This window comes from Leishmania donovani, chromosome 30 (assembly GCF_000227135.1).
Source record: "Leishmania donovani BPK282A1 complete genome, chromosome 30".
In the NCBI taxonomy this organism is placed as follows: domain Eukaryota; phylum Euglenozoa; class Kinetoplastea; order Trypanosomatida; family Trypanosomatidae; genus Leishmania; species Leishmania donovani.
In genome coordinates, this window is record NC_018257.1 from 1,208,753 (window position 1) to 1,233,784 (window position 25,032).

Sequence of the window (25,032 nt, forward strand, 5' to 3'; positions counted from 1 at the left end):
CACCCCCAGGAACACTTCCCACCCACCACTATTCCACATCAGAAGCAACACGCTGAGGCACCCCCACGCGCAAGGAGAGTCTAAATGAATTTCGGCGTCATTGGCGGGCAGCAGGGTCCCAAGGCGCTCCTAGATGCGGTGCAGCAGGCGGTCCGCGACGGCAACCTTGAAGCTCTCCGTCGTCTCTCCAAAGAGTTCCTTGCAATTAGCGACAACGTAGAGAAGTGCCGAGACGAAAATGGCAACACTATCGTCCACCTTGCCCTGGGCAAGAACACCACTACACTCGAGTACGTCATCGAGTCACTCCACGCGAACGTCAACGCCACAAATGCGCAGGGGCGCACTCCTTTGCATGAGGCAGTGACACGGGACTACATAGCGTGCTGTCAGGTGCTCCTCGATCACGGCGCAGACGACACCATTCAGTCCACGACGCAGTCCACTCCTTTTCACACGGCAGCGGCGTGTGGAAGTATCGAGGGCATGGAGGTGATTCTCCGCCACAGCGACAATCCGGAGGTGAAGGTGAACGAGTTAGACCGGCAGCGTAGTTCTGCCCTGCACAAGTGCGCATTTGACGGAGACGTGCGAGTGAGCCGGTGGCTGGTCGAGCACGGCGCCAACGTCGATGCGACCGACTCCACAGATGCGACGCCACTCCTCATAGCCGTGAAGATGGGCCAGACAGAGGTGGCGGAGTACCTCTTGCGAAACGGGGCGGACTGCAACCGGCAAGACCGGCAGGGCAACAGTGGCTTGCACTTCTGTGCCGTTCGCGGCGATGTCAAGGCAGCCCAGCTGCTCCTCGCCGCTGGGGCGAACCCATGCTTGCTCAACGAGGAGTACGATACTCCACTGCACATCATTGCCCGAAACTCGCGCCTTGACTCCGGGGCTTGGGAGATGGTGGGATTGCTGCTCATGGCCGGCTGCGACCCGCTGCAGGTCAACGCGTCCAACAAGAAGCCGAGCGACTACGTCAGTCGCGGACTGAAGAAGATGTTCACCAAGGAAGAAGTCGAGCAGCGGCTGCGCAGGGAGGCGCAGCTGCAGGAAGAGAGCGACGCCGAGCTCTCCAGGGCGTGGGAGCAGTGCGCGCAGTGGAAAACCAAAGTGCTTGAGAACATCTCCTCACGGCGCCTCGTGGAGGCAGCGGAGGACGCGCGGCTGGCGCGGGAGAAGGAGGAGCGCATTCGCGCCGCCAACGACGCTAGAATGACATATGACGAGGCGCTCGCGAAGTGCCAGTTCTTGGAGGCGGAGATACAGCGGAAAAAGGCAATGCTAGAGAAGACGCTCACAAAATCCGGGCGTTAGGGCGTTGCAATCTCTCGCCCTCCCTCGCACTCCTTCTTACCTTTTTCACCGCTTCTCTGCCATGTGTTTTTGCTCTTCGAGGGGGGGGGGGGACGGAGGTTGGGGAGAGAGTGGAGAGGGGACTAGTGTGTCCTTCCGACGCGTTCCTCCTCCGTTTTTTTTTCGTGTTGTATCTTTTGCTGCTTCTTTCCCCTCGCTACCGCCCCCCGAACTCACCCAAGATGTACAGTACGCGCCGCGAGAACATCGGCAAAACCGCCCTGCAACAACAGGATGGCTTGCGTTCGACCCTACAAGAAACGAAAAAGACATCAACAACAGCAACGAGATGCGCGACGACTAGAGCTGCTTGGACGTGCTGCCTGTCTCGACGGCTATGCTGTCGAGGTACTTCGCCTACTTTTGCGTTCACGCCCAGCTTGATCTTGTAACCTCCTTGCCGACCTCATCGCATCATGTGACGTCAACAGCTGAGCGAGACGAAACCTCAAGAAAAGAGGGAGAGGGCTGCATCCGTTGCGCGACGTGCGTGAGCTCTGAATGTCGGACCACATGGAGGAATGCTATGGAACGCCTTTCCCCGTCTCTCTCTGGTCCCGTGAGTGTATCCTCTCTACTTCACTCCCCCACTCTCACTTGCGCTCTTTGACACTACTCAACGAGGTAATACACGAAAAGGATTGTTGACATGAAGTCCGTAAAGGAGCGCGATGTTGCGGGGATGGTGGCATTTGAGCTGGCGCTGCAGTACAGCTTCATCCGGCAAGATCGCTCCTACCACTTTGTGCAGCTGCTGACGGCGCTGTGCTCCTTCGTGTTCTTCTCACAGCTGACGGCTCTCAATGTGCTTCTTGTTCTTCCGCCGCTGCTGCCGTCAGTGGAGCCGCATGTGGAATTTCTGCGCGCCTACAGTCATCCACTCTTGGCGGTACTTTCTCTGGTGGCGCTGTTGCTGATCCGGGCCAGCAAGAAGCGCTTCGTCATCGAGCCCGGAGAGCACACGATGGAACGGCTCAACCGCGACGTTCTGGAACCGTGCCTCGGCATGAAGTTCGATGCGCGCACAGGAATGCTGTTCTCCGACTGCCGCGCTGGCAGTCTGCGCGGGCGAGAGAACTACTATTCCCTTCGCTACCTCGATGACCCACCGCAGTCCCTAGCTTCCGCGAGAGAGACGGAAGCTTGAGGACGGAGGAAGAAAGTTGGAGCTCGTGTTTGAGGGCAGCCAATACGGAACGAAGCGAAGGAAAAACAAAACAGCGTGCCATGCGCGTCTGCTGAGTAACGAGAACCGAAACAAAGCACACCAACGTGCTGATGCGATGACATGAAGTCCATAGGCAAGCATCCAGTCAAACAGCGCCGAAGCTCGTTTTTTTTTTCTTCGGTTAGTTGAGGGCAACCGCCGACTGTGCCGCTGCACAGAGGACGCACTGAAAGAGGGACACGTGCTTTACGGCGGCGCGCATCAGCCGCGTGTGTATGTCTCTGTCTGTAGGCTAATGCGCATGGGCTCGACGATGGGCGGTGAATAGGGGTGGGGGTGGGGAGGCGCGAGAAAGTTCTGAAGAGGCGTCACGATCGCGTTGCAGCTGGCTTCTCTTTCTGTCTGTCGTCTCTTTCGCCGCTCACTACCTCTCATCCTCCCCTCTGGTGCCAACGGATTCACCGCTGCTGCGACTCAACATCAAATGCCAGGGAGGCTTGCTTTCGTACTTCGCATGTACGGTTGTTCGCCCCTTTCCCTCGTAGCCTTCCAACCCCCTCCCCCGACTCTTCTGTCTTTATCTGCCTCGTGGCGTTTTACTATGTCGATTTTTTTTTTTCGTGGCACATCTCCGCACTCCCTCGTCTCAGCATCGTACTGGAAAATAAGAGAAGAGAGACAGGCTGCATTTCTCTCAGCGCCTCCTTCCCTAACCTTCACCTGCCACTAAGTTCTGCGTTTCGTCCTCTCTCGCTCTCGTCGGGATCTCTGAAAAGGTGAGGGGCGAATCAAGCCACCACATTCTCCCTCCCTCTAGAGAGTACGCAGTCATTCATATTCTGTGCCGGCTACACCACATCTCCCCTCCCTCTCAGCCCTCGCAGCTACGTTGGCTCTCTCTGTTCCACAAAGGCATCTAGAAACGGGAAAAGGATGGCATCGCTGTGGAAGAAATCGCTGTCTCTGCTGCTGTCAGCAGCACTCATCATCGCAGCCTTCGCGGTCGCTCTGAGTGCTGAAGCGCGCCGCCTTGTCGCCGTTGGGGACCTGCACGGCGACTACGAGCAGAGCGTCTCCGTCTTGCGTCTTGCGCGTCTCATCGACAACCGCAATCACTGGATCGGTGAGGATGCGCTCCTGGTCCAGCTGGGTGACATTCTTGATGTCGGCCCCGACGATATTCTCATTGTGCGCCTGCTGATGAGGCTGCAGCAGGAGGCCCACGCCAAAGGGGGCGATGTAATTGAGTTGTTGGGCAACCACGAGCTGCGCAACTTCCGAGGGGACTACAAGGCGGTGGACAAGGCGAGCCTTGCCGCTAGTGGTGGACAGAAAGGCCGTGACGTGCTTCTGTCCAACGCGACAGACCTTGGCAGATACCTGCGAACTCGCAAGGCAATCTTTCACTACGGCCCGTTTCTCTTCATGCACGGAGGCTTCTCCACGGCGACGGCCGGCATGATCACGAGCCTCAGCAAGGTCGAGGAGTTCAATTCGGAGCTCACCAAGGCGCTGATGAACGGCACCATCTCACCTCTGGCGCGAGGCGGACTGGACCTGACTGAGGACGATGTGGACGACGTCGCCAACCCTATTCTCGTACGCAGCATCTTGAATGTCAAGTGCAACGCACTGAGCAAGGTGCTCGACAAGAAGTTCCCGGGCATCCAGTCTGTCGTCGTGGGCCACGTCCCACATGACCCACGCGACTTCGACGGCTGGCGGCTTTGCGGGGGCCGGATCATCGACATCGACTTCGGCATGTCGCGCTGGAAGAAGGGAGACCCAGGGCACGTGGCGGCGCTGGAGATCGAGGAAGCCACGTGGCATGTGCAGCTTATCGAGACGTCCACCGCATCCAGCTCGGTCTCGGGTACGCACGCACCCTTCCAGGATTCCGTGGCGGCCTATTACCTAGTAAGTTTCTCCGCGCTCATTGTGGTGTGCGTTGCCAGCGTCTTGCTTGCGGCGTACTATTTGCCGTTGTGCTCCGGTGCGGCACGGGAGCCGCTACTGAAAGTGGGCACGAATTATTACGGCACGGTGTAGCAGGGCTCGTTTCGCGCACTCGTCCAAAGATCACTGTGAGTGTACCGGTGGGGTAAAGTCCTCCCTTTCTCCCTTTCTTCCACCGCGCTGTGCACCCAATCTCGCTCTTCCTTTGTTCCTTCTTCGTTGACGGTGTGTACCCCTCTACTTATACTTACGCGGGGGCGTTGAAGAGTAACATGGCGGCGGCAGCGGCTTGTGTCGGCGGGAAAGAGAGATAGGGCGCTGCACATGAATGCCCTCCGTGGCGGCTCTTTTCGGCGTTGATGTGCCGCTCTCTTTTTGTCCCTTGGCATGTTTTGTTGTCGCTATCGGCACATGGCTCGCTCGTTTTTCTTTTTTTCTTTGTACAACGCGCGTTACGCTGTTGCTCCTCGTCTCTTGTGCGTTTCTTTCAAACTTCGATCTTCCTCTCTTTTTCTGCGACAGAGATGCTAACATAGGTGCGTCGTGGCGATACGCGTGTGCGTGTGCTTGAGCACCTTATCTCCTTACATATTTTCTGGATTCGTGTTCCACAGTGGCAACGACGCTGACAGCGACTGAGGGAGCCCTTGTCTCTCACTGCGTTTGGTTGCTTCCTTACCACGTACTCGCCGACCCTCCCTCCCCTCTACTTGGCAGGAGTCTACCAATGCGCGTAGGAGGGGAGGGAGAGGCGGCGGCGGCGACGGAAAAGAGAAAAACTAAAGCAATCTGATGTGCAAACACCACATCAACTACATCACCGACACACAAAAAAGTCATGAACACACAGGCAACCGATTTTCGGACAGGCCACACATAGCGACTGGAGTTGTGGGGTGGTGTAGAGAGAGTTTGCTGAAAAGACCGAGAACAAGAACACCGTTGTGTGCTCCTCTTCTCAAGCCCCTCTCTCTGTTTCTCACCTTAGTGCCGTTTCTTGCCGCTGCCATTGTTGACCCCGACGCGTCTACGTCTGTCGCATGTGCAGGTGTGCACCCGACGAAAGCCAAGCGTGTGGCGCTGAAAGTTCTCCACTCACCTCTTCTTCCTTTTCTATCGTCCCCTTTCTCCTCTGTCTCCCTTTCGATGCCTTCTCCATGTTCTTCCCCAACCGCCAGCCGTCTAAACTCCGCTGCACTCCTGCCGTCAATTTTTTTTTTTCACTGGCACTCGTGCGTTTTCCAATCCGCCGTGCGTATCTTCTTCGTGCCAGCTGGAGTGGGCTGCTCTTGTCTCGTGCCGCGTACGCGCAGCAAGCGCTTGGAAAGCACTTTCCTTTATCCTATCTTTCCCCCCTTTTAGTCGTCCATCAATGCAGGGCACACACTCCCACCCGCACACACCCACGCACCGCAGACATTTCGCACGGTTCGCCTTTGACAATGCCCAAGAAAGAAAAGGAGAAGAGGGTGCCGACCCCTTCGGTGACCTCGCCAGGCATCACAGAGGAAGAGTGCTTGCTGGAGGTGTATCTGCACTGGGATGTGGAGGCGCAAGCGGCGCCAGACATTCTGGTTTTCCTGCGACTCTGTCAGGAGGATCACTTCATTCTTCCTCGCCAGCTGCCGGCCGACGCCAACAGCGACTGTACCGCTGACGGGCAACAACAGTCGCGCCATCAGCAACCGTCTGCAGCCCCCCCGCTGCTCCTCCTAGTAAAGCAGACGGTCTTTGTAGGCGGGTCGGCCGTACGCCATACACTACTTAATGATAGCAAGGCCAACCGTATTGACGTGTACGCCCTCCCGAGCGCCGGCGTTGGCGACGAAGCCGGTGGCAAGCAGGCTGGCGGCGCAGCGGGGAAGCGTTTTAAGAGCGTGACGCCGGCTGTCGCGAAATCCAAAGGAAAGTCAGCGACCGGGCTCGCTGCTCTCCCCGACGGCGCCCGCCACATTGGGGGAGCAACGCTATCGTTTGTTCCACTTCTTGCAAGCTCGACAATGGACGTCTCTGTGCCGCTCACCGCAGGGTCACTTGTCGATGCCGACAAGTGCTTGAATTTCCGCGTGCGGTGCCACGATTCACTGCTGCTGTCTGCGCAGTGCATGTCTCAGTGTCGCCCAGTGCTGGTGCGTGTATACGGGGTCGCGGGACTGCCCACCTTGGAGTCCACATCTGGCTCCTCATCCACAAAGGACATAGCTGTAGCTGCGACTGCCGACTCACGCCGTCGTCTGCGCGCGTGTGTCACACTGGCAGGGGGATGCGTGACGGCACCCATACTTCCGATCACACCTGCAATCTCCGCCGATGAGGCTGTGGCGCCGTCCTCATTCCCATCACACAGACCGGCGGCCACTTTCCACGATCACATTCTCTTTTTGCAGGAGCTGGGCACACCCCTCGATGTGTACCGGAAACTCCACAGCGCACCATGCGAGGTGTCGCTTTGGCAATCCTTCGAGATGGATGCTCAGGGGACGGCGGTAGCAGCTGCAAGCGCCACCTCACCGCCGGAGAAGGGCACAGAGGTCTTACTTGGCAGCGGCGGCTTTTCGGTGCGCGACTTTTTGACAGACGATCAAACACGCTTTACTGAGACGGTGCAACTGCTGCCTGGTCGCTCCACGGTGAACCTTGCAAAGGATTCCACGTGCCTCACTACCGGCTGCAGCGTTTCCGTACGCCTCGACTTTTTCCAGCCCTTCACGCCTCTGCAGCATGTTGACAAGGAGGGGCAGCCGCTGCCCCGCAAGGCCTTCTTGACGCGTGCGCTTGTGCGCCTGCCGTACGCGGTTCCGTGGATAGCCGACTTTCTGGCGCTCCTTCTGCGCGAGGTCACGGCGCTGCCTCGCGCGACAGAGGACGTGCAGCTTTATCTACCGCCACCGCCGCCGCTACCGCCCACCGAAACCGCGGAGAAGGAAAAGCCAGCTGGGGGACGCAGCGGCACCACCCATGCCCGCGGCGCGGCGCCGCCTGCTGCCTCCTCTTCCTCAAAGCGATCAGGTAGCGGCAGCGGGAATCGAAAGGCAGGAAAGGCAATCGGACGCCCTGCTCCCGCAGACCCCGTACCAGCCCCGCCATTGCCGTCTTTCGCAGGCGAGCTGAAGGTGTACTCGCCGCCCGGGCTCAGCGGATTCGAGGTGGCAGACGGGGAGGAGCGTCTGTGGTGCTTTGAGGCGACGGTCCCCGAACTGCAGCGTATACTCAGCGAGCTCGGCAGTTTTGTGGAGGCTCGTGGCGGTGCGACGTCACAGGTGCATATGCATTTCAACGCCGAGCTGTTTGTGCCGCAGCGCGCGTACGTGAAGTTCCCGCCATTGGTGGTTCCACCAGTGGGAATGGCAGCCGCATCACCGCCACCCAGCGAGGCCGATGACGCGTCGGTGGCCTTGGAGGTGGAGCCGAGCGGAACGGGGGGACGGCTTCACCGCATTCGCCTCCGTAGCGCTGTCGGCGCCCTGTGCCAGACGCAGTCCCACTACATCCGCCACAACCTCTCCGATGACTGCCTGCGGTGCCTGCTCTCCTTGGCAGCGCTGCTGAGGGCTGCGTCGATGCGAGAGGCCGAGATGCGAGGTTGGATGCCGTCCGCGACGCTTCTCATCGCCGCAGAGCGTTCCTTTGGTCAAACTCTAGAAAAGGAAGACTTGTTCGGCGTCACCTTCCCCACCCCTGCTGCATCGCAGACCACAGTGGCGGCGTCGGTCTCTATGTATGATACCACGGATCGCGTGTCGGAAAGCAACGCCAGCGGTGCCGCTGCATCTCTGATGGCCGAGGCGGTGGTAGGGTCGGTCGTGTTCTTTGACGGTATGCTCAGGGCTGGGACTCGCCGTCCTGTGCCGGCGGCCGTTCTCCTGCGCTTCCCTGTCTCGTTTTGGATGGTGGTGACAAAAACGAAGGAAGAGGTGCTGTGCACCTTCCCACACAACACCCCCACCGGCCTCGTACAGTACCACATCGAGGGACAGGTAGTGCGGTGCTCCACGGTGACCTTGCTCTACGTGCTCAAGTGCGTGTGCCTTGCGCGTAGTGTCACACAAAGCCACAACGCGGCCTACGAGCTCGTCTTGCGCCAGCGTCAGCGCGAGCAGCACGCGCTGCAGCAGGAGAGGATGGCACCATCGGCGACCAGCAAGCTCATGGCGGTGTGGCAGGCTTCAGCGGATGCCGCGGGGGACGGCAGAGACGCCTTGCGCCGCGGTGCAGACAAGACTCGCGGCTCTGCCGTCGGCCAAGTACGCGGAACGGACTCCAGTGACGAGGATGGCGCTGAAGAGGTGGATTGGCTAGACTCCAGCATGGACCGGTACTTGTACACGTCTTCTGCTTCCCCAAGCAGGTCATCAGCGCTGTCACGGCGCTTGCGAACGGATCGCACGAGTTCTCACAAGACGTCGGTTCACAAAACCCAACGCAGACAAGTACTGGGCGCCGCCCCCTCGCCGACGGAGCTCACGTACGACGATCTGTGGCGCATGTATGAGAAGCGCGCCCCCGCCTCGGCGACAGCGGCACCTGCACGCGGCCACGAAAAACTGCCACCCATCCGATTTTGATAGGGGAGAGGGAGACAGAGGTCCTGCCCCACATCCCCTCCTTTTTTCTCTCTTCCTCTACTGATGTACACTATATGCGTGACGAAGCGCGTTGTGCTTCCCACTGCCGTCACACTTCGTGTGGCTTTGCCCCATCTCTTCTTTTGGCCGGTCAAGCTCTTGTGCACTAGCTTCCCGTTGCCGTCCCCGCTGTAGTTCGTGTTTGTGTATGTGCGTGGTTTATACATATCTGCATTTTCGTTGTGATACGCCTTCCGGACTTTGCGTGAGGTGGTGCGAGCGTGTCGATGGGTCGACATCTATCTTGCCTCCTTCCCCCACCTTTTCTTCTCTAGCGCTTCGCACGCTAGAGCTCAGTGCAGCAAGAGAAGACTGCATAGAATGAAGGGAGCCGTCGCACGCGGGCGAGCGCGGCGTGACACTGTTGTCCAGCATAGTCGAACTCTCTCTCTGAGACCCTTTTCTTCGCATACGACTCCCGAAGGAGAAGGGGGGGCGCCGTGCTCGTGTCTGCGCCCGCTTCTACACATGTACAGGCGCTTCGCTGCTCTACACGGCTTCGTTGTCGGTGCCACTCTTCCGTGCTAAATCGGTCTTCTCTTTTCCTCTTGAGTTGATTGCACGCTTTAGAATGTCTGCTCCGCTCCCCCTGCGCGCTCCTTCTCCAATTCTGTGCCACTCTTCACCTTTCCACCGATTTCTCTCTCTCGGTTCTTTGTGCCGTCGAACTTTGCACGCCGCTCCCGCCCCCGCCCCACCTAGCGCTTGCCCTCGACGTCCGTTCCGCCGCGGTGCTGCTCTCTGTCTTTCACGGTATGCCTACGCCCAGGATTTGTATCTTTCCATCCGCGTTACTCTCTTCGTTTCTTCTCTCTCTGTGTGTGCTCTCTGCAAGACCTGTCGTGGTGCTTCTCCCTCTGAGTCTTTTATTTTCTTCTTCCCTCTTCCCCGGCCCTGCCTTTACGGACACAGTCCCTCGTGCAAACATACTCCCTCTGCACCCGGCAACAGTCCTGGGGCTAACTCCGCCCCCTTGCAGCCCGTCCTCCCTCGCTCTTCTTTCCCATCTTCCACATCGGAGAAATCGAAAGAACGGACGAGAAGGCTCACTGACATCAGTGACACACCTAAACACACACACACACACACGCACAAAATGAAAGTCATTCTCAAAACAATTACTGGAAAACAGCACGAGGTGGATGTGGAGGCGACCTCGACCATTCTCGATGTTAAGAGGTTGCTGGAGGACGAGTACGAGCCAGCGTCGTTGCGACTGTGCTTCAATGGCGCCGTGCTGGAGGACAGCAGGATGCTGGCGGATGCTGGAGTCAAAGACAACGACTCGCTTGTGCTCGCCGGGCGCAAGCGAAAGATTCCGAAGCCGCCAGCACCGCAAACGGCGGAGCCACCAAAGACGGAGGCGGCGCCTGAGAGTAGCGCACCTGCATCTTCTGCTACGCCGCCAGCGGCGATGCCCACGCCTGCTTTGACCACAACGACCCCCGCCACCTCCGCTGCCACTGTTGACCCACCAGCACCCGCTGTTCCTGCTTCCGCTGCAGCTCCTTCCGCTCCTGTCGCTTCTACGACCCCAGCGGCCTCTGCTGTTCCTGCTGCGTCTGCTGCCTCCGCAACTAACACGTATGGCGTGTCCCTCAACCTGATCGACGAGGTGGCGTCGATGGGCTTCGAGGACCGCAATCAAATTGCTTTGGCGTTGCGCGCCGCTTTCATGAACGTCGAACGCGCCGTGGAGTACCTTTTCGAAGGCATCCCACCTCACCTTGTGGAGGAGCTCACGCCCTTCAGTGCTCTTGCCGCACCCGCAGCGGCTCCGGGAGCATCGAATCCGTCCGCGTCTTCTGCAGCCGCGGCCGTACCGGCGTCGGACTCTCCAGCGCCTGCAGTCGCGCCATCCACCGCCGAGTCGGAGATGCGCGCCGCCCTCTCGCGCATCCCGCAGTTTGATGAAATCCGTATCCTGTACAACCAAAACACGGACACGCTGCCAGTGGTGATGCAGCAGATCGCGCTGCGTCACCCGGCTGTATACGAGCAGATTGAGCGCGATCCGGAGGTATTCCTATCTATCATGGGTGAGTCAGGGCAGCCGGGCAGTGCGAGCGCTCCGGCCGGGCCCGCCGCGCCGTCGACAGCACAGGCTGTCGTCGGTGACGCGGAAGAAAGCAGCTTCATGAATCAGCTGCAGAGCGGGCTCGAGTTGACTGCTGAGGATCGCACGGCGGTGCAGCAGCTCGTCGAGTTAGGTGGTGGAATGTGGGACGAACAGAGCGCTGTGCTAGTCTACCTTGCTACCCAGCGCAATCAAGAGGTGGCGGCGAGTGTCTTGTTCGAGCACGGCGGTGTTCCGGCAGAGCTGCTGGCGGAGATTGCCACCCAAATGGTCGACGAGGAGGCGGAGGACTACGAGGATGAGCAATGATGGGAGAGAGGGAGGGGTGGCTGCTGTCGATGTCTTTGAATGATGCTCATTGGGTTGCCGCTTTTACATAGTTTCCTCTGGCACTATTTTCTCGCGAATACCTGTATTCATCCTTGCTTCACTTTCGCCTCCTCTGTTATCCTGCCACGTGAGCCTCACGCTACTTTGCTCTTCATGCGGTGGCAATGGTGGCAGTGGCAGCGGTGATTCGTGGCTGTGAAGAAGAGAGAGGAGCCAAGTAAAAGCGCCGTGACGTTCCCTGTCACTTCTCCGCTTTCTCACGTTGTTCCGTTGAGTCGTCTTTTTCACTCGTAGTTGTCTTGTTGTGCTTTGGTGGACGCGCTTGGGTGCATCTGTGTGTGCCTGCCGGCTGCTGTTTTGTTTGTTGCACGGATGCACGATGTGTGTGTAACCTCCATCCACTGCTGCGATTGCGCTGCCGAGCACTCATTCCCTGTTGTGTCTTGTTGTTTCTTCGCTTCGTTACGATGAAGAGCTTCGGTGTGCGTTCTTACTGCGCTTCTTCGTTTGTTCCGTTCCTCTGCGACCCCGAGGACGGAGGGAGACCTGAGTGCGTGGTATCTCAGGGTCCAGTCCCCCATGCAGTGGGAGGCGACTAGGCGGCCCCCCTATCCCTGTCCATGCCGAGACACTTCCGGTGGCGACAAGGGCCAGGCACCTTCGAGGTGGGGAAGTCGGTGCAGTGTGTCGCTACCGATGTCGGCAGCCAGGCCCTGAATGGCTTGGTGTCGAAGCCGCCCGAGTCAGTGAGCACGTTGGTGCCACTCACATGATTAGGCAGAGCGTCAGCGTGACTCGAGCATATCCCGCCCGGCCCTCACACAGCCTACCAGTGGGAGGGAAGCCTGAGCCGCCTCAGGGAGCGGATGCACCAGGTGGCGCCCGGCGTGGTGGGTTGAGTTTGAGACAGGGGCCGTGCTCTCAGATGGCGGAATCGGTGCTCGGCTGTAACGCGTCTGTCTACAGTATGCTTCGCACGACGCGGTAGGGGGCCTGTGCCAGACCGGGTGGAGTGGAGCAGAGGCCATGTTCTGTGGCAGAATAGATACGTTGAAGGGCAAAAGTAACATAGCCCTGAGGTCAGTGCCTGTGCCTGGTTTGTACTCCACTGCTGCATTTAGCGCAAGGTTTCTTTGCTTCGATGACGACGCGATGCGCGCTACCGGGAGACCTTCTTTGTGGCCTTCGACACGCTTCGGTCCATTCTGAGCACGGAGCTGCATTCTTGGCTCTCCTGCTCGGTTCTGCCGTGTGCTACGCACGCCCTGTCGCACTTAAGAAGTCGCAGAAAGTTGTGAAACAGCATCAGGAAAAGCTGAAAGCCAAGAGGATAGATGAGATCCGACAAGCAAGGAAACACAGACAAAGAAGGCCGCCTGCACCTATTGTACAGCTGGCCTCTGGTTCCCCGCTAGGGAGGCGAGGGGATAGAGATACATGTGCGAGTATCCCCTGTCAACGACCTTGCCTTGTGGGAGAGCAGCATTCATTATGCCGCTGTTCCTCGGGGCTGTCACAGATGACTGTGTGGGCGTTTGACAGGGAGATGAAATGCCTCACGCACAGCTAGCGGCACACCCACTCGCCTCCTCTCCGGCGTTTCCATGGTCTCCTCAACTCTCCTTGTCCTTGCTTCTCTTTCGCTTTCTGTCGTGTTGCTCTCCACCCGGTAATGAGACGGCAGCGCAGGGGGAGGGGGCAGCGTCTAATGCTGTGGTTGTCTGTCCGTCGGCGCCCCCCTTTTTCTTCAACCTTGTGTTTTCTCCTCTTTTCTCGTGACATCTCTTTTCATCCCTGACGCTGTGTGTCGTATCCCATAGTGTGGGCGAGGAGACTAAAGCGACGAGGGACAACGTAGCGGAGGTGGCGAGGCTGCAAACTGCGGCCGTCACACGCATATCATAGCAGATATAGGTGGCTGGCGGCTTCCATGTAGTACGAGCTTTCTCCTTATCGCTAGGCTTTTTCTTTCGTTTCTCTATTTCCTATCGCGCTGCTCCCCTATCGAGATCCCCTTTCTCGCACCCCTTCGATAATCCTTGGTGTAGTTCACCCACCAGCACTGTTGTGTGGTTTGTTGATGGCGAACCCTTCAGTGGCGTGTGCCACTTGGATGAAGCAAAGAGCAGAGACCAACATGGACTTGGCGGCTGATCCCGAGGGGCGCCGGGGTGCGCGCTTCATAGCGCAGATGCCCCGCAAAATCGTCTTTGCTGCTGCCGTGGACACTTTTCGCCTCGACAAACTTCATGGCACGCACTGCCTCACTACACTGGTCTCAATGGGTATCCGGGCGTTCTCGCGAGCCGGCGTGCTCATCACAGGACAGGCGGCCTCTCTCTGTGCCGGCTCAGTGCTCTTCCGGACTTTTTGGGCGTTTTGCGCGCTTCTTCATCGGCTTATGATACGCTGTGCGCTTGACCATGGCGCCTTTGGCGGATAACACCTACACCTATGCCCCCCTCGTCTGGGGGGGGGGGCTCGCGGCCTGCATGGTGGCTTTTTACCCAACATTGGAAAATCTGCTCTGGGGCTCGGCCGTGGCGGTGAGGTGGTCAGCGAGCGTGTGCGCGCAGCTGCGGTAGTGGAAGGTGCAGTGCTCGGAGTGTATCTCCCACGCACCGACTGCGGCCGAGGACTTCCGCTTTGCCTCTTGAGGGGGTGGTGCTGAACGCGCCTACGGTGCTCATTGGCGCTGTGGTCACGGCGGCCCTCTAAGCCGGTATTCAGGAGTCTGCGCCGGTGGACAACATGTTTGTGGGCATGCAACTAGGGTTGCGCGGTCGCTCTGTCGACTACGGGTTCTGCACCACCGCGAAACACTGGGGTCTCTTCCGCAACAACCTGACTCCTTTTGCTCCCCTCCCAATGAGGGCCCCTTTGGCCGCTTTGGTTTCAGCGGCATCATTCGCTGTGCCGGTGTTGCCGTCTTAGCTTACGTTAGTTTCGATGCTATCTGTGCCACCGCTCTGAATGGGCACCTTGCACTAATGCGCGGTGATGCTGGCCCTGACCGGCATGATGGCTTACCACCTGCTCAGCGTCGATGACCCAGTGTCCAAGGCGCTGGTGCACGTGCATGTCCCGTTCCTGCGGCGCGTGCTCGCTGACACAGGCACCATCACGGGACTGACGGCAGCGTGTTCCATGTCGTTCTCCGCCATGCAGCACCTCCCGCTGACCCTGGGAAAAGAGAGCCGGGTCTTAGCCTTCTCTCGCATGCGCACACTCTTACCGTGCAGTTCACAGCTTCGTTGTGCTGCGATCGGGGCGACGCGGGCTTTTTCTGCAAGCGACGCGGCCACTGAAAGAAAAGAGCCTAAGGCACGTGTTTCGATAACCGGCCGCAGAGGAAGGGCCCGCAGAAGCACCTAGATGTGTAGCATAAAACGCAAGTTGGGGGGGGGCTAGGGCGGGTCGGGGGCGGCGGTGGTGGGCGTCGCCTTCGACTCTCTACTAACTCTCTCTTCTCCCCGCTCTCTAGGGCTTGAGGTGCACGTTAGGGCTCGCGGGAAATAAAGATTCTTATCTGCGTAAGGGTATGCCGGTGAGCGGAGCAGGGACATCCACTCGAGGGGCGGAGGGACACTAGACGTTGTGTTGCTGTTGAGCCGAACTGTTTCCTGCATTCTACCCCATCTCCGTCAGCAGATGCAGTCGTGTGACACCCAGAAGCCAGCTAAGCTGTTCAGGTGCGGATCGCTCTCGCCTGCGCCAGCTCCCTCACGCACTCTTTTGTGCAACATCCACAGCATCTACCAGCATCTCCTTCAATCGCCTCTGCATCCTTCCTTGTTTCTATACACACACACACACACACGTGCCTCACATATTTTTGCACAAACTTGTATCTGCTTTCACACATACGCGCCACAAGCAAGAAGTGTGTACGTGTGCGCGTCCTCAGCGGTGCCCACTCCTGTCACCAACTTCCGCTCTCCCTCTCTCGCGCCTATCACGTATTCTTTTCGCTCAGTTTCAGCCATCTGGGCTAGGCCGTCTATACCTCCATCAGCATCGGCATTTTGGGTAGAAGCACTGAAAACGATCCTCTTTCTGTCCCTCCTCCTCTTCCCTATTACGGACCCTTTTTCTCTGTATTGTGAGCGTCAAGTGAGCGAAAATGATGTATACAGGTGAAATCGAGAACGGCCAGATGCATGGCCGGGGCTGCCTCATCTACCCGAACAAGGAGAAGTACGAGGGCGACTGGGTGTACGGCAAGCGTCACGGCCACGGCGTGTACACATACGCGGACGGTAGCAAGTACGATGGGGAGTGGGTGGAGGATAAGGTGCACGGCAAGGGCACATGCTACTACGCCAGCGGCAATCGCTACACCGGTGACTGGACGTTTGGCCGCATCAACGGCCGCGGTACCCTCGAGTACGCCGACGGCGATCGCTACGACGGTGAGTGGAAGGACGGCCGCATGCATGGCAAGGGTCTCTACTACTACTCCAACGGCGACCGCTACGACGGCGAGTGGAAGGATGATAAACGTCACGGAAAGGGTACGGTGACGTACGCCGGCCCCGACGGTAGCGTGTCGGAGAAGTTCGACGGCGACTGGGTGGAGGGGCGCATGCAGGGCTGGGGTAAGTACTACTACGCCGACGGCGGCGTTTACGAAGGCGAGTGGCAGGATGGCAAGATGCACGGCAAGGGTACGTACATATTCCCGAACGGCAACAAATACGAGGGTGAGTGGTGCGACGATGTGAAGCAGGGCTACGGTGTGCTGACCTACGTCAACGGCGAGCGCTACGAGGGCTACTGGCTGGACGACAAGGCGCACGGCACCGGCACCCTCACCTACCTCCAGGGTGACCGCTATACAGGCGAGTGGTACCAGGGCAAGAAACACGGCCGCGGTACTCTGGCCTATAGCAACAAAGACACGTATGAGGGCGAGTGGCGGAACGACAGCGCGACCGGCCGAGGTGTGCTCGAGTACGCGAATGGGTGCCGCTACGAGGGAGACTGGTTGGATGATAGGCGCCACGGCGAAGGCCAGCTGTTGCTACCGGACGGCTCCAGCTATGAGGGTGGGTGGGTGAATGGCAAGAAGGAGGGCCGCGCCCGCATTATCCTCAAGTGCGGCGCCGTCTTCGTGGGCACTTGGAAGGACAACCGTATCGTGGGACAGGGCGAGTTCTACCTCTCCGAGAACTGCGACCTCAACAATCCCGACTACTAGAGCACCCCTGCACCGACATGTTTTTGTTTTGCGGACTCCCCCTCCCTGTTCAAGTTGTATCATCGGTCGCCCGTCCCTTTCTCTTGTCTGTATGTACTGTTGCTCGTTTTTCCTCTCGTTTTATGTGCGTGTCGGCCAAGCGCAGCCCCTTTGCCGCTGCTGCCGCCGCCACCCTACTCATTCACCCCTCATGTTGCGAATGTCATGCGGTCGCGCTGATGGGGGAGGGGTGGGCGTGGCGTGCAGTTGTACCCTTCCTTTGTGTTCCGTTTTAGAACTTGGCGATTGCCTTTGGGTGTGCCTGTCACACGCCTGCCTGCCTGCCTGACTGTGTGTGCATGTGTGCCCTGTACGCCACGTGATTGAGCTTTTTTTTCTTCTTGGGGTCCGGGTTTGTTGTTGCGGCTTGTGTTTCGACTTTTGCACTAACGTGCGCATTCCTAGATCTCTTGTTCCTCTCGCTGTGGGCCACGTGGCGGCTGCGATTCAGTGATTGCCCGGATGCGTGTGCGCGTCTGTATGCATGCGTCTCGTGTGATGAAGCAGAGGGGCGAAGAGCGACGAGGGCCATATTTTGGAGCAGATGAGAGGCGCAGAGTCAAGCGACTTTCTTTTTCCCTTTCTCTTTACTCCTTTGTTCGTGCACCGTTGCCTACGCCATCCTCTGCCGGTGCTGTACGCCGCTCTGCTGGTGTGCGCGAGTGCACCACTTCTTCGCTCTACACCGGTTCTGCATCGCTGCGTGTGCTGCGGTTTCGCACTCTTCCCATGCAAGTGTATGTATGGCCGCCTCTCTCTTGCTACCCTTCCCTCGTCCTTTATCATAGACAGCAAACGTTGTATTTCTTTATTTACGTGTCACACGCCTGCCTGTGTGTGTGCTCTCTTTTTTTGGGAGCGGGTAGTACTTATTGAGGGCTTTGCCAACATCTCTGCCGGGATTCGTCTGCCGAGCTCTTTTTTCTTGTGTTCCTCGTTGGTATCCATTCTTACCTCTGCCTCCCCCTGTTGCGTTCGCGCTTTCGTTGTTGTAAAGGGAAAGAAAAGAGTACATGGCACACTGCGCACTGTCCCTGAAACAACTTAGGCGAAGTTGCCGCATACCGCACGCGCTGGCTGTCATGCACATAAGCTAACCGCGGACACACATACATACGCACGCACACACGATCGTACAACTGGGCGAAAAGAAGAGGTGCATCGCGACATCCACGGACGCAGTCATCATTGCCATTACCACTGCGCCTTCCCTTCCCTTCGCTTTTTTCCCCTTTTCCTTTTCCCCCTTTCTCTGCCTTTCCCTTTGTGTTGTGTTGCTTGCTCTCCCCCTTGATTTGGGAGGGAGGGAGGGAGGGAGGGAGGAGGAGGGCGGACGGCGCGTACATCTTTAGACATGCAGAACTGCAAGCAACGAACGAAAAAAAAATGACTCCACGGTGTTTGAACAAAACGAAAACACTATTTAAACAAAGAACCGCGCTAGCAGCCGTCATGAGAAGAAGCACGCATGAGGCATGAAGAACGCAGGAGAGGGGAGAGAGTGAGAGGCATGCGGTGGCTTGGTTTCGCGCGGAGATGTGAAGATGGAGCGAGGGCACAGACGGGGAGTGGGCAAGTGGTAACGGGATTGTGGATGGGGAGGGGCACTTGCGCCTCTGCTCTCCGCCTCCCCATATGTTTCGCTTGTTTCGTCTTCTCTTGCTTTGTTCTCACTCTCACCGACGCTCTCGGCGCAACAAACAGCAGACTGCCTGACATTGTCTTGCATACATGGGGGACGTCACAGCTGTAAGTGCCGCACCTTCCCTCTTTTTTTTCTACCTTCACAAATCGGTGCAAGGCGGTGCCACAAGAAAAAGTGTTACGGCACAAGGCCTCGTGTGTGCACAGGACTTCACCTCTCCTATCGTCTCCTCTTACCACCCTCACACTCATCCCTGTCGGTCCTCTCTCCCTCTTGTCGTCTGTGTCGCTGCACAACGGATTTCCTGTCCGGCGCGTACTGGTACAACACACCCGTGCTTGCGTGAATCGCGCCCAAGAACCTCCTCACGTACATAGGCACACATCAATACGCATCTGTAACGTGCACGCACACCCGCGCACATAACGCAGATACTCACGCTGTATCGATTAGAAAAGGCACGAAAGGAGGAGGAAAAAAAAAACAAGGTCACCCCACGTGCCGTATCGAACTTCACTCTCGCGTGAGCGACTTCTCATCCCCCGTAGGGCGCGCGCGTGCAGGACTGTGCAGTGACTTTTCCCGGATCAGAGGAGAAGCTGCATTACAGCGTCACAAAAAAAAACAGAGGACGTGCAGATTTATCTTTCGCTCGCTTCACTATCGCACACTGACAGCCGTGGCGCCGCAAACACACTGACGCCTTACGCCACGCCGTGATGGAGACGTTGAAGGGATTTGCTCGCCGCACCACGCAGAGCCTGCGTGAGATGGTATCGCGGACGGAGGTGTCACCGGAGGAGATGCGGCTTACGGAGGTCATGGCGAAGGTGCGCATAATGGAGACGAAGGGAGAGATGATTTGCGAAAAGGTCATCCAGGCTGCTCGGCTCATGGGCGAGCTTGGCACAACGTTGCGGGAGATCGGAGAGGAGTACAAGGGTGTACCAGATTTACCGAAGGAGAGTCGTGAACTTGCCGACGACGTCTTCGAGGTTGGTGTGAAGCTCGTGGAGACGTCGCAGGAGCACCAGAAAGGTCTAAAGGATAACGGGTTCGAGTTGCTACGCAGCTTCGCCAAGCAGTGCGCGCAGCTGCGCGAGGTCGAAGATGCGCGGCGGCACCATCAGCTCGAGTACGACTTCTTCAAATCCAAAGTGCAGTACCTCCGCTCATCACCGCAAAGGGACTTCACTCGTCTTCCACGCAACGAGCAGATCTTGGAGAATTGGCGCGTGGAGCTGTGGCGGGCGACGGAGCGCAGTAAGGCGTTGTGCTCGGAGCTCTTCGTTTCTGGTCGCCAGGCCATCGACCGAAGCGTGCTCACGACAATTCAGGTGCTCCACAGCTTCGTGGAAATCGCGTCGACGGGCTTCTCGCAAACCTTTCAGGGAGTACGCCTCCCCACCTATCCCAAAACGCCGGTACTGCCTCCGACGGCGCTGCCGCCGGCGCCGGCGCCGGCGCCGCCGACCCCATACGCGTACAGTAGCCAGACGGCTGTTGCGGTGCCCACTGGTGCCATTATACCGGCCTCACCAGGTACCCAAGCCCCTATGCCCGGGACGGCCTACGCGTCGACGTCGCTACCGTCGCCGGCAAATCCCCCCGGCCCAGTTGCAGCACCACAACCAGCGCCACTTGCTCCCGCCATAGGCACTCCGTACGGAGGCGCCCCTTCGTATGCCGTCACGCCAGGGGCTGCCGGTAGAGGGCCTGCGGGTTACCAACCACCGCCCCTCGACATACCCACTTCAACCGACAATGGCACCACAACGTATCAGCCACCGCCCCTGCAGTGACCTGGGGTGCACGCCTTTGCGGTGTAGTCGGTGGCCGTCATGGGCATCTGTGAGGGTGAGTTGGAGGGGCTGTGTAGAGGGCGTAGTGAGAGGGAGGCAGCGAGGGAAGTGATACGCAAGCATGGCACTGCTGCCCATCAGCCTGTCGACGTTGCTTTTCTGCTCCGCTGTGTTTTTTACGGGATGCCGCATGTCTGCTATCGGTGAAGATCGGTGTCGTCGATCGGAGATCGTCTCGTCGCTGCTTTTTTTTCCTGTGTTTTCTTTTGTTTTGTGCTGTTGTTGCCTTGTTTGCCTCCCCTCACGTGTGCGTGTGTGTGCCTGTGCGCCTGTCCTCTCAGTACTCTGTCTCTCTGTACACGGCTCGTGGCGTTTTTTTGCCTAATCCCTCCCTTTCTCTTTTCCGCCCTTGTCCCCTCTGTGCAGGTCTCAGTGGCGTGCGCGGGCGTGTTCATGTGTGCATATTGGACACAGTATACACATGTGTGGTTAGATTGTTTCGCGTGTGCCCAACCAACATTGCAGGAGCAGTAGCCACTCTCATCCGTCGATGTCTGCAGAGCGTGCAAGAGGGGACGATTCGAGCACAAGGCTAAGGTGACGTTTGTTTGCTTCTCGGCTGCTCTCTCTTCTTTTTGAGGGGATTTTCGCTCAAGTAGCCGCACACGCTTCACCGCCCCCTTCCGCCTCCAAGCACCGCTGGTGTGCTTGCGCACACATGCGCACCCTTCGCATACACCCACACAAGCACGCGCTACTTCTTTCCTACGCCAAACGAAACGGAATGACAAGGGCATCCTGCGAAACTCGATGCCGATACGACATGCGTGTGCGTGAGGTCACTGCCCTGGCGTGCGAATGTGTCTGGGGTGGCGGTCGAATGGTAACATGGTGCGGTGACCGGCAACATGGCTCCCTTCCCCTTCGCTCCAGTTGTTCTCTTTCTCTCGTCTCGTTCTCGGTACACATTCTCAGCTTTTTACCAACGGTGTGCGAGAGGAAAACGACACACAAAAAAAGCTACAGTGCTGTGCTGGGAGAGAAAGGGTGTGCGCAGCCACATCATTCCACTAGCTGTGGTTATTACTGTAGTGCACATGGCTCTTGACTTCGCCGACGTCGCCATCGCCATCATGCCCCATCGTTCCGCACTGCCTACCGTAGAGGTTCCATCACCCAAGCGTCTGTTTGTGTGTGTGCGTGCGGCTATGTGCCTGTGCCTGCAAGCCTGCTCCCATGTCGATGCCCGCCCATCGCGTCTGCCTGCGTCTCGCGTTCATTTCCAAAACTCCTCAGATGCGCCTCCTTTGACCTCTCTCCTCCACGCGCCTGTCTCCATTTCGTTCCTTCGTCTTCCTTTTTTTTTTCCAACGTCCTCCAACGCCACCCCTCACTCTCATCGCCTATTTTGCCCACACACGCGCACACCACCGCGTGTGCGCTCGTTTTCGTCGCCGTATGCCATGATAATATAACAACACAAGCGAACAGAAAAGAAACCGACCCTCTCTTCACACAAGTCTGTGCAGCGCCGCGCTGCTGCTGCTGCACCAACGCCACGTGGGCATCGTTAGAGACTCTTCCTCCCTCCCTCTCGCTTCTTATTAGATTCACACCGTTGTTCTTACTGATATCTTCTTTGTCTTCTATTGTGTTTTGTGTCGGTGCCGGTGCCTTCGTGTGTGTGTGTGTGTGTTTGTGCGCGCATTTGTGCTAGACCACTAGATCTCTCATCTTTTTTTTTGTGCGTGTTTCTTGCAACGTTTGTTTCAAGGCTGCAGATTCCATCGTGGTTGCGTGATCGTCGGATCTTCAGCCGACTCCTCTCTCATCGTTCTTCGCACCTCGCTCTTGCCGTTTGGCCCCTGTGTCCCGGGTATCCCTCTCCACCTGCCTCCTTGCATCACCGCCGATTCTCGCGTCCTCCATTTCTCTCTGCATCCGCAGACCGCTTTCTCTTCTCTTGGCCAGTGTGCCGGCGAGCAGGGCTGCTTTTCCTATTCTTTCTGTGGCGATTGTTTCGTCTCGGGTACTTTTCGCTAGCGCGCATTCTTCATTTCTCTTCACTAACACGCCACCATCATCTCCCGGAGAGGGACCCTCGCTAGTCGTTCTCCTCACCGCTTCTTTTCGTTTCCTCCATTCTGTTGTTGGGCTACTCCGAGCCTTCACCCCTGCACCTCAGCAGGTGTCATCTCCTCTACTTCCAGAGTGTTGATCTAGAGTTGTGGTCTTGAGCCTGTGAAGCAACAATGCAGGCCTCAGCAGCGTCGCCAGCGACCGTTTCGACGGAGCCGCTCTTCGCAACAGTCACGTTCATAGGAGAGGATAACACGTGGGGCAACACGTTTCGTGTCCCGATTGGTGCTTCCACAACGGTGCGTCGACTCGCGAAGGACGCGATGCAGCGCCTCGTGCTCTCAAGACGCAACCTGGACGGCTGCAGCAACACACCGGCTATTGTAGTGACTGAGGTGTATGTCGGCGGCACTGGCGCGCAGCCTAAGGCGGAGATATTCGCGCAGGATTGCGTGACGCAGGTTGTCTTTGTAAAGGAAGAAGTCATTTATATGAGGCTCAAGGGAATGAGCGCGTTTGCGGCACCATCGCGGCTCGCCTCGCCTCCACCGCCGCCGCAGCAGACGAACGGGTCATCGACAACATGCGGTGCCATCGCCGCTTGCAGCGATCACGCTGCGCAGCCGACTGCCACCGAGACTGCCTCATCGCTCCTCAAGGAGTCTGCCACGTTGAAGAACGAGGACGAGCTGGTGGCCGAGGTGAAGCGCTCTGCATCAAAGACGCCCGCGCCGCCGCCGGCAGCAGCGAAGTCTGCAGTGACACATGCAACGACCCTAAAGGCGATCAGCGACGGAGCGGCCACCGCCGCGGCACCGACGACGGCAGAGCCGCCGGTGCCGAAGGCTGCGGCGCCGAGGCGTCGACCGGGCTGGGGCCCCGAGGCGCACGAGCTGTTTCCCGAGAACTACATGTCGACTCCTGGCAAGCGTCCGCGGACGGTGCGATCCGAGAAAAAGACGACGTTGGCACAGGCAGCGAAGCGCAGCAAGACGGAGTCGAACAACGCCGCTGTCGTCAGTATGAAGGCAGGATGGGGGGAGGAGCCGTCAGACAAACGAGTTCCGGCGGATAAGCATCTAGGGTGGGGCCCCGAGGCGTCCAAGCTCTTTGCAGACAACTACGTCAGCTCCCCAGAGAAGCTTGCACGCCTCCAGCGGTCGCAGAGGCGAGTTATGAATGAATCCGCGGAGAGTGCCGCTCCTGCAGGGGCTGCGGCACTGACAAAGTCTGCACTCAAGGCACCGGTGTCCCGCACTCTCCAGTACCCGACGGCTGACACCGAGGAGGGCCGCACCACCGTGGGTCACGCCGTGGATGACGCCATCGTCGTTGACGAAACCTCACCGACGGTGGAGCTTCCGAAGGGGTGGGGGAGGGAGTCGCTCAAGTTCTTCGACCCGAACACCTACTGCGACGACCCGGCCAAGGCACGCCTGCTGCCGAACATGGACTACTCGCGCTCGCGCCGCCTCCGCCGGCCGGCCGCCCTGTAGTCGCCATACAACATCGCACATAGCGCGCGCGTGAGAGGCGTGCAAAAGCGGTTTTTCAAACCGATGCGCCGTCTCGACTCCGCTCCTTTTTTTTGCTCTCCGTTCCTGTCGCTGCCTGGGTGTCTGTATGCACAGGTGCATGTGCAAGTACGTGCGCGTGTGCCCTCCGCTCTGCAGCGGCTCCGTACAGCATCCCCGCTGCCGAAAAGTCTTTTTTTTTTTTCAAACTTCCTAGACTTTTTCTTTGTGCCTCTTGTGTGCGCACTGATTCCCAAAGTGCGTCCCGTAGCAGCAACACCACCATCACCGACGACGGAAAGCGCCGCTTGCGCTGGACGAGCGGTCGCCTTCTCAGTTTTGTCGGAAGACGGACCCCTCCTGCAGAGCTGAGAGCGCAGAGCGGGACCGTCGCCGATGCGTTTGCCTTTCACTCTTGTCCAGTGCAGTTCTTCGTTGGCGGCTGGCCGATGGGGACCTGAGGGAAGGGGGAGGCGAAAAGGACCAAGCGACCGACAAAGGACGTGGCGGGTAGGGGTCGCGTGCCGGTGGACGTGCGCACGCGCGAGAGTAGACACGGAGCACGCCGGGCTGAAAGGGGCGGGGGTGGGGAGGACGGCAACTGGATCGCGCCCACCTCTTTTCAACGGACTGCGCATCCTCTCTCCTCTGCTTTCGCCTTGTCTCGAGATGAGAGACGATGTCCACCCTCCCTTCTCTCGCGTGCGACCGCCGCTGGTTTTTCGCATCCGCTTCCTCTTGCTATGCTCGGGCTTTGCACTTCCCACTCCTCTTCCCGTGAGCGGTGTCTCCGTCACCGCTCACGCTCCCTCATCGCCAACGCGCGTCACTCCGATGCCTTCCTACTCGACTGTTATGCCGCTTCCCCTCTGTCCCTCGTTTTTTTCTCCATCTCCATCTCCTCTCGCCACACACGCACGCACAGGCTTAAGAATATCCCTACTTGATCTCTCGCAAGAAGATGGTCAAGGTCAAGAGCCTCTGCACCCTGCAGATCCCGGAGGGTGTGACCGTCGATGTGAAGGGCCGCAAGGTCACCGTCACGGGTAAACGCGGCACCCTCACGAAGGACCTGACGCACCTGCAGCTGGACTTGCGCGTGGACAAAAAGAATCGCACCTTCACGGTGATTCGCTGGTTCGGCTCCAAGATCCCGATCGCGTGCCTGAACACCACCAAGGCGCACGTGCAGAACATGATCACTGGCGTGACGAAGGGCTACCGCTTCAAGGTGCGCT

General features: G+C 58.4%; 9 protein-coding genes across 9 annotated transcripts; all 9 read left to right on the plus strand.

Annotated features, from left to right (window-relative positions):
- Positions 1-84: 84 nt before the first annotated feature.
- LDBPK_303310 (hypothetical protein, conserved) lies at positions 85-1,320 on the plus strand (the record flags this gene model as incomplete). The annotated part of the gene is made up of 1 exon (XM_003862994.1): positions 85-1,320. The coding sequence occupies one exon, from the start codon at positions 85-87 to the stop codon at positions 1,318-1,320; it is 1,236 nt and encodes a 411-aa protein (XP_003863042.1).
- A 688-nt stretch (positions 1,321-2,008) lies between these two features.
- Positions 2,009-2,506, plus strand: LDBPK_303320 (hypothetical protein, conserved; the record flags this gene model as incomplete). Its single annotated transcript, XM_003862995.1, has 1 exon — positions 2,009-2,506. The coding sequence occupies one exon, from the start codon at positions 2,009-2,011 to the stop codon at positions 2,504-2,506; it is 498 nt and encodes a 165-aa protein (XP_003863043.1).
- A 954-nt stretch (positions 2,507-3,460) lies between these two features.
- On the plus strand, positions 3,461-4,576 carry LDBPK_303330 (serine/threonine phosphatase, putative; the record flags this gene model as incomplete). The annotated part of the gene is made up of 1 exon (XM_003862996.1): positions 3,461-4,576. One exon carries the CDS (start codon positions 3,461-3,463, stop codon positions 4,574-4,576), a length of 1,116 nt encoding a protein of 371 aa, XP_003863044.1.
- Positions 4,577-5,925: 1,349 nt separating this feature from the next.
- Positions 5,926-9,048, plus strand: LDBPK_303340 (hypothetical protein, conserved; the record flags this gene model as incomplete). Its single annotated transcript, XM_003862997.1, has 1 exon — positions 5,926-9,048. The coding sequence occupies one exon, from the start codon at positions 5,926-5,928 to the stop codon at positions 9,046-9,048; it is 3,123 nt and encodes a 1,040-aa protein (XP_003863045.1).
- Positions 9,049-10,204: 1,156 nt separating this feature from the next.
- On the plus strand, positions 10,205-11,494 carry LDBPK_303350 (UV excision repair RAD23-like protein; the record flags this gene model as incomplete). Its single annotated transcript, XM_003862998.1, has 1 exon — positions 10,205-11,494. The coding sequence occupies one exon, from the start codon at positions 10,205-10,207 to the stop codon at positions 11,492-11,494; it is 1,290 nt and encodes a 429-aa protein (XP_003863046.1).
- A 4,144-nt stretch (positions 11,495-15,638) lies between these two features.
- On the plus strand, positions 15,639-16,715 carry LDBPK_303360 (hypothetical protein, conserved; the record flags this gene model as incomplete). The annotated part of the gene is made up of 1 exon (XM_003862999.1): positions 15,639-16,715. One exon carries the CDS (start codon positions 15,639-15,641, stop codon positions 16,713-16,715), a length of 1,077 nt encoding a protein of 358 aa, XP_003863047.1.
- Positions 16,716-19,118: 2,403 nt separating this feature from the next.
- Positions 19,119-20,201, plus strand: LDBPK_303370 (hypothetical protein, conserved; the record flags this gene model as incomplete). The annotated part of the gene is made up of 1 exon (XM_003863000.1): positions 19,119-20,201. The coding sequence occupies one exon, from the start codon at positions 19,119-19,121 to the stop codon at positions 20,199-20,201; it is 1,083 nt and encodes a 360-aa protein (XP_003863048.1).
- Positions 20,202-22,603: 2,402 nt separating this feature from the next.
- LDBPK_303380 (hypothetical protein, conserved) lies at positions 22,604-23,776 on the plus strand (the record flags this gene model as incomplete). Its single annotated transcript, XM_003863001.1, has 1 exon — positions 22,604-23,776. One exon carries the CDS (start codon positions 22,604-22,606, stop codon positions 23,774-23,776), a length of 1,173 nt encoding a protein of 390 aa, XP_003863049.1.
- Positions 23,777-24,755: 979 nt separating this feature from the next.
- Positions 24,756-25,031, plus strand: LDBPK_303390 (60S ribosomal protein L9, putative; the record flags this gene model as incomplete). Its single annotated transcript, XM_003863002.1, has 1 exon — positions 24,756-25,031. A coding segment is annotated over one exon (276 nt), but the record flags the coding sequence as incomplete, so codon positions are not given.
- Between the last annotated feature and the right edge of the window lies 1 nt (position 25,032).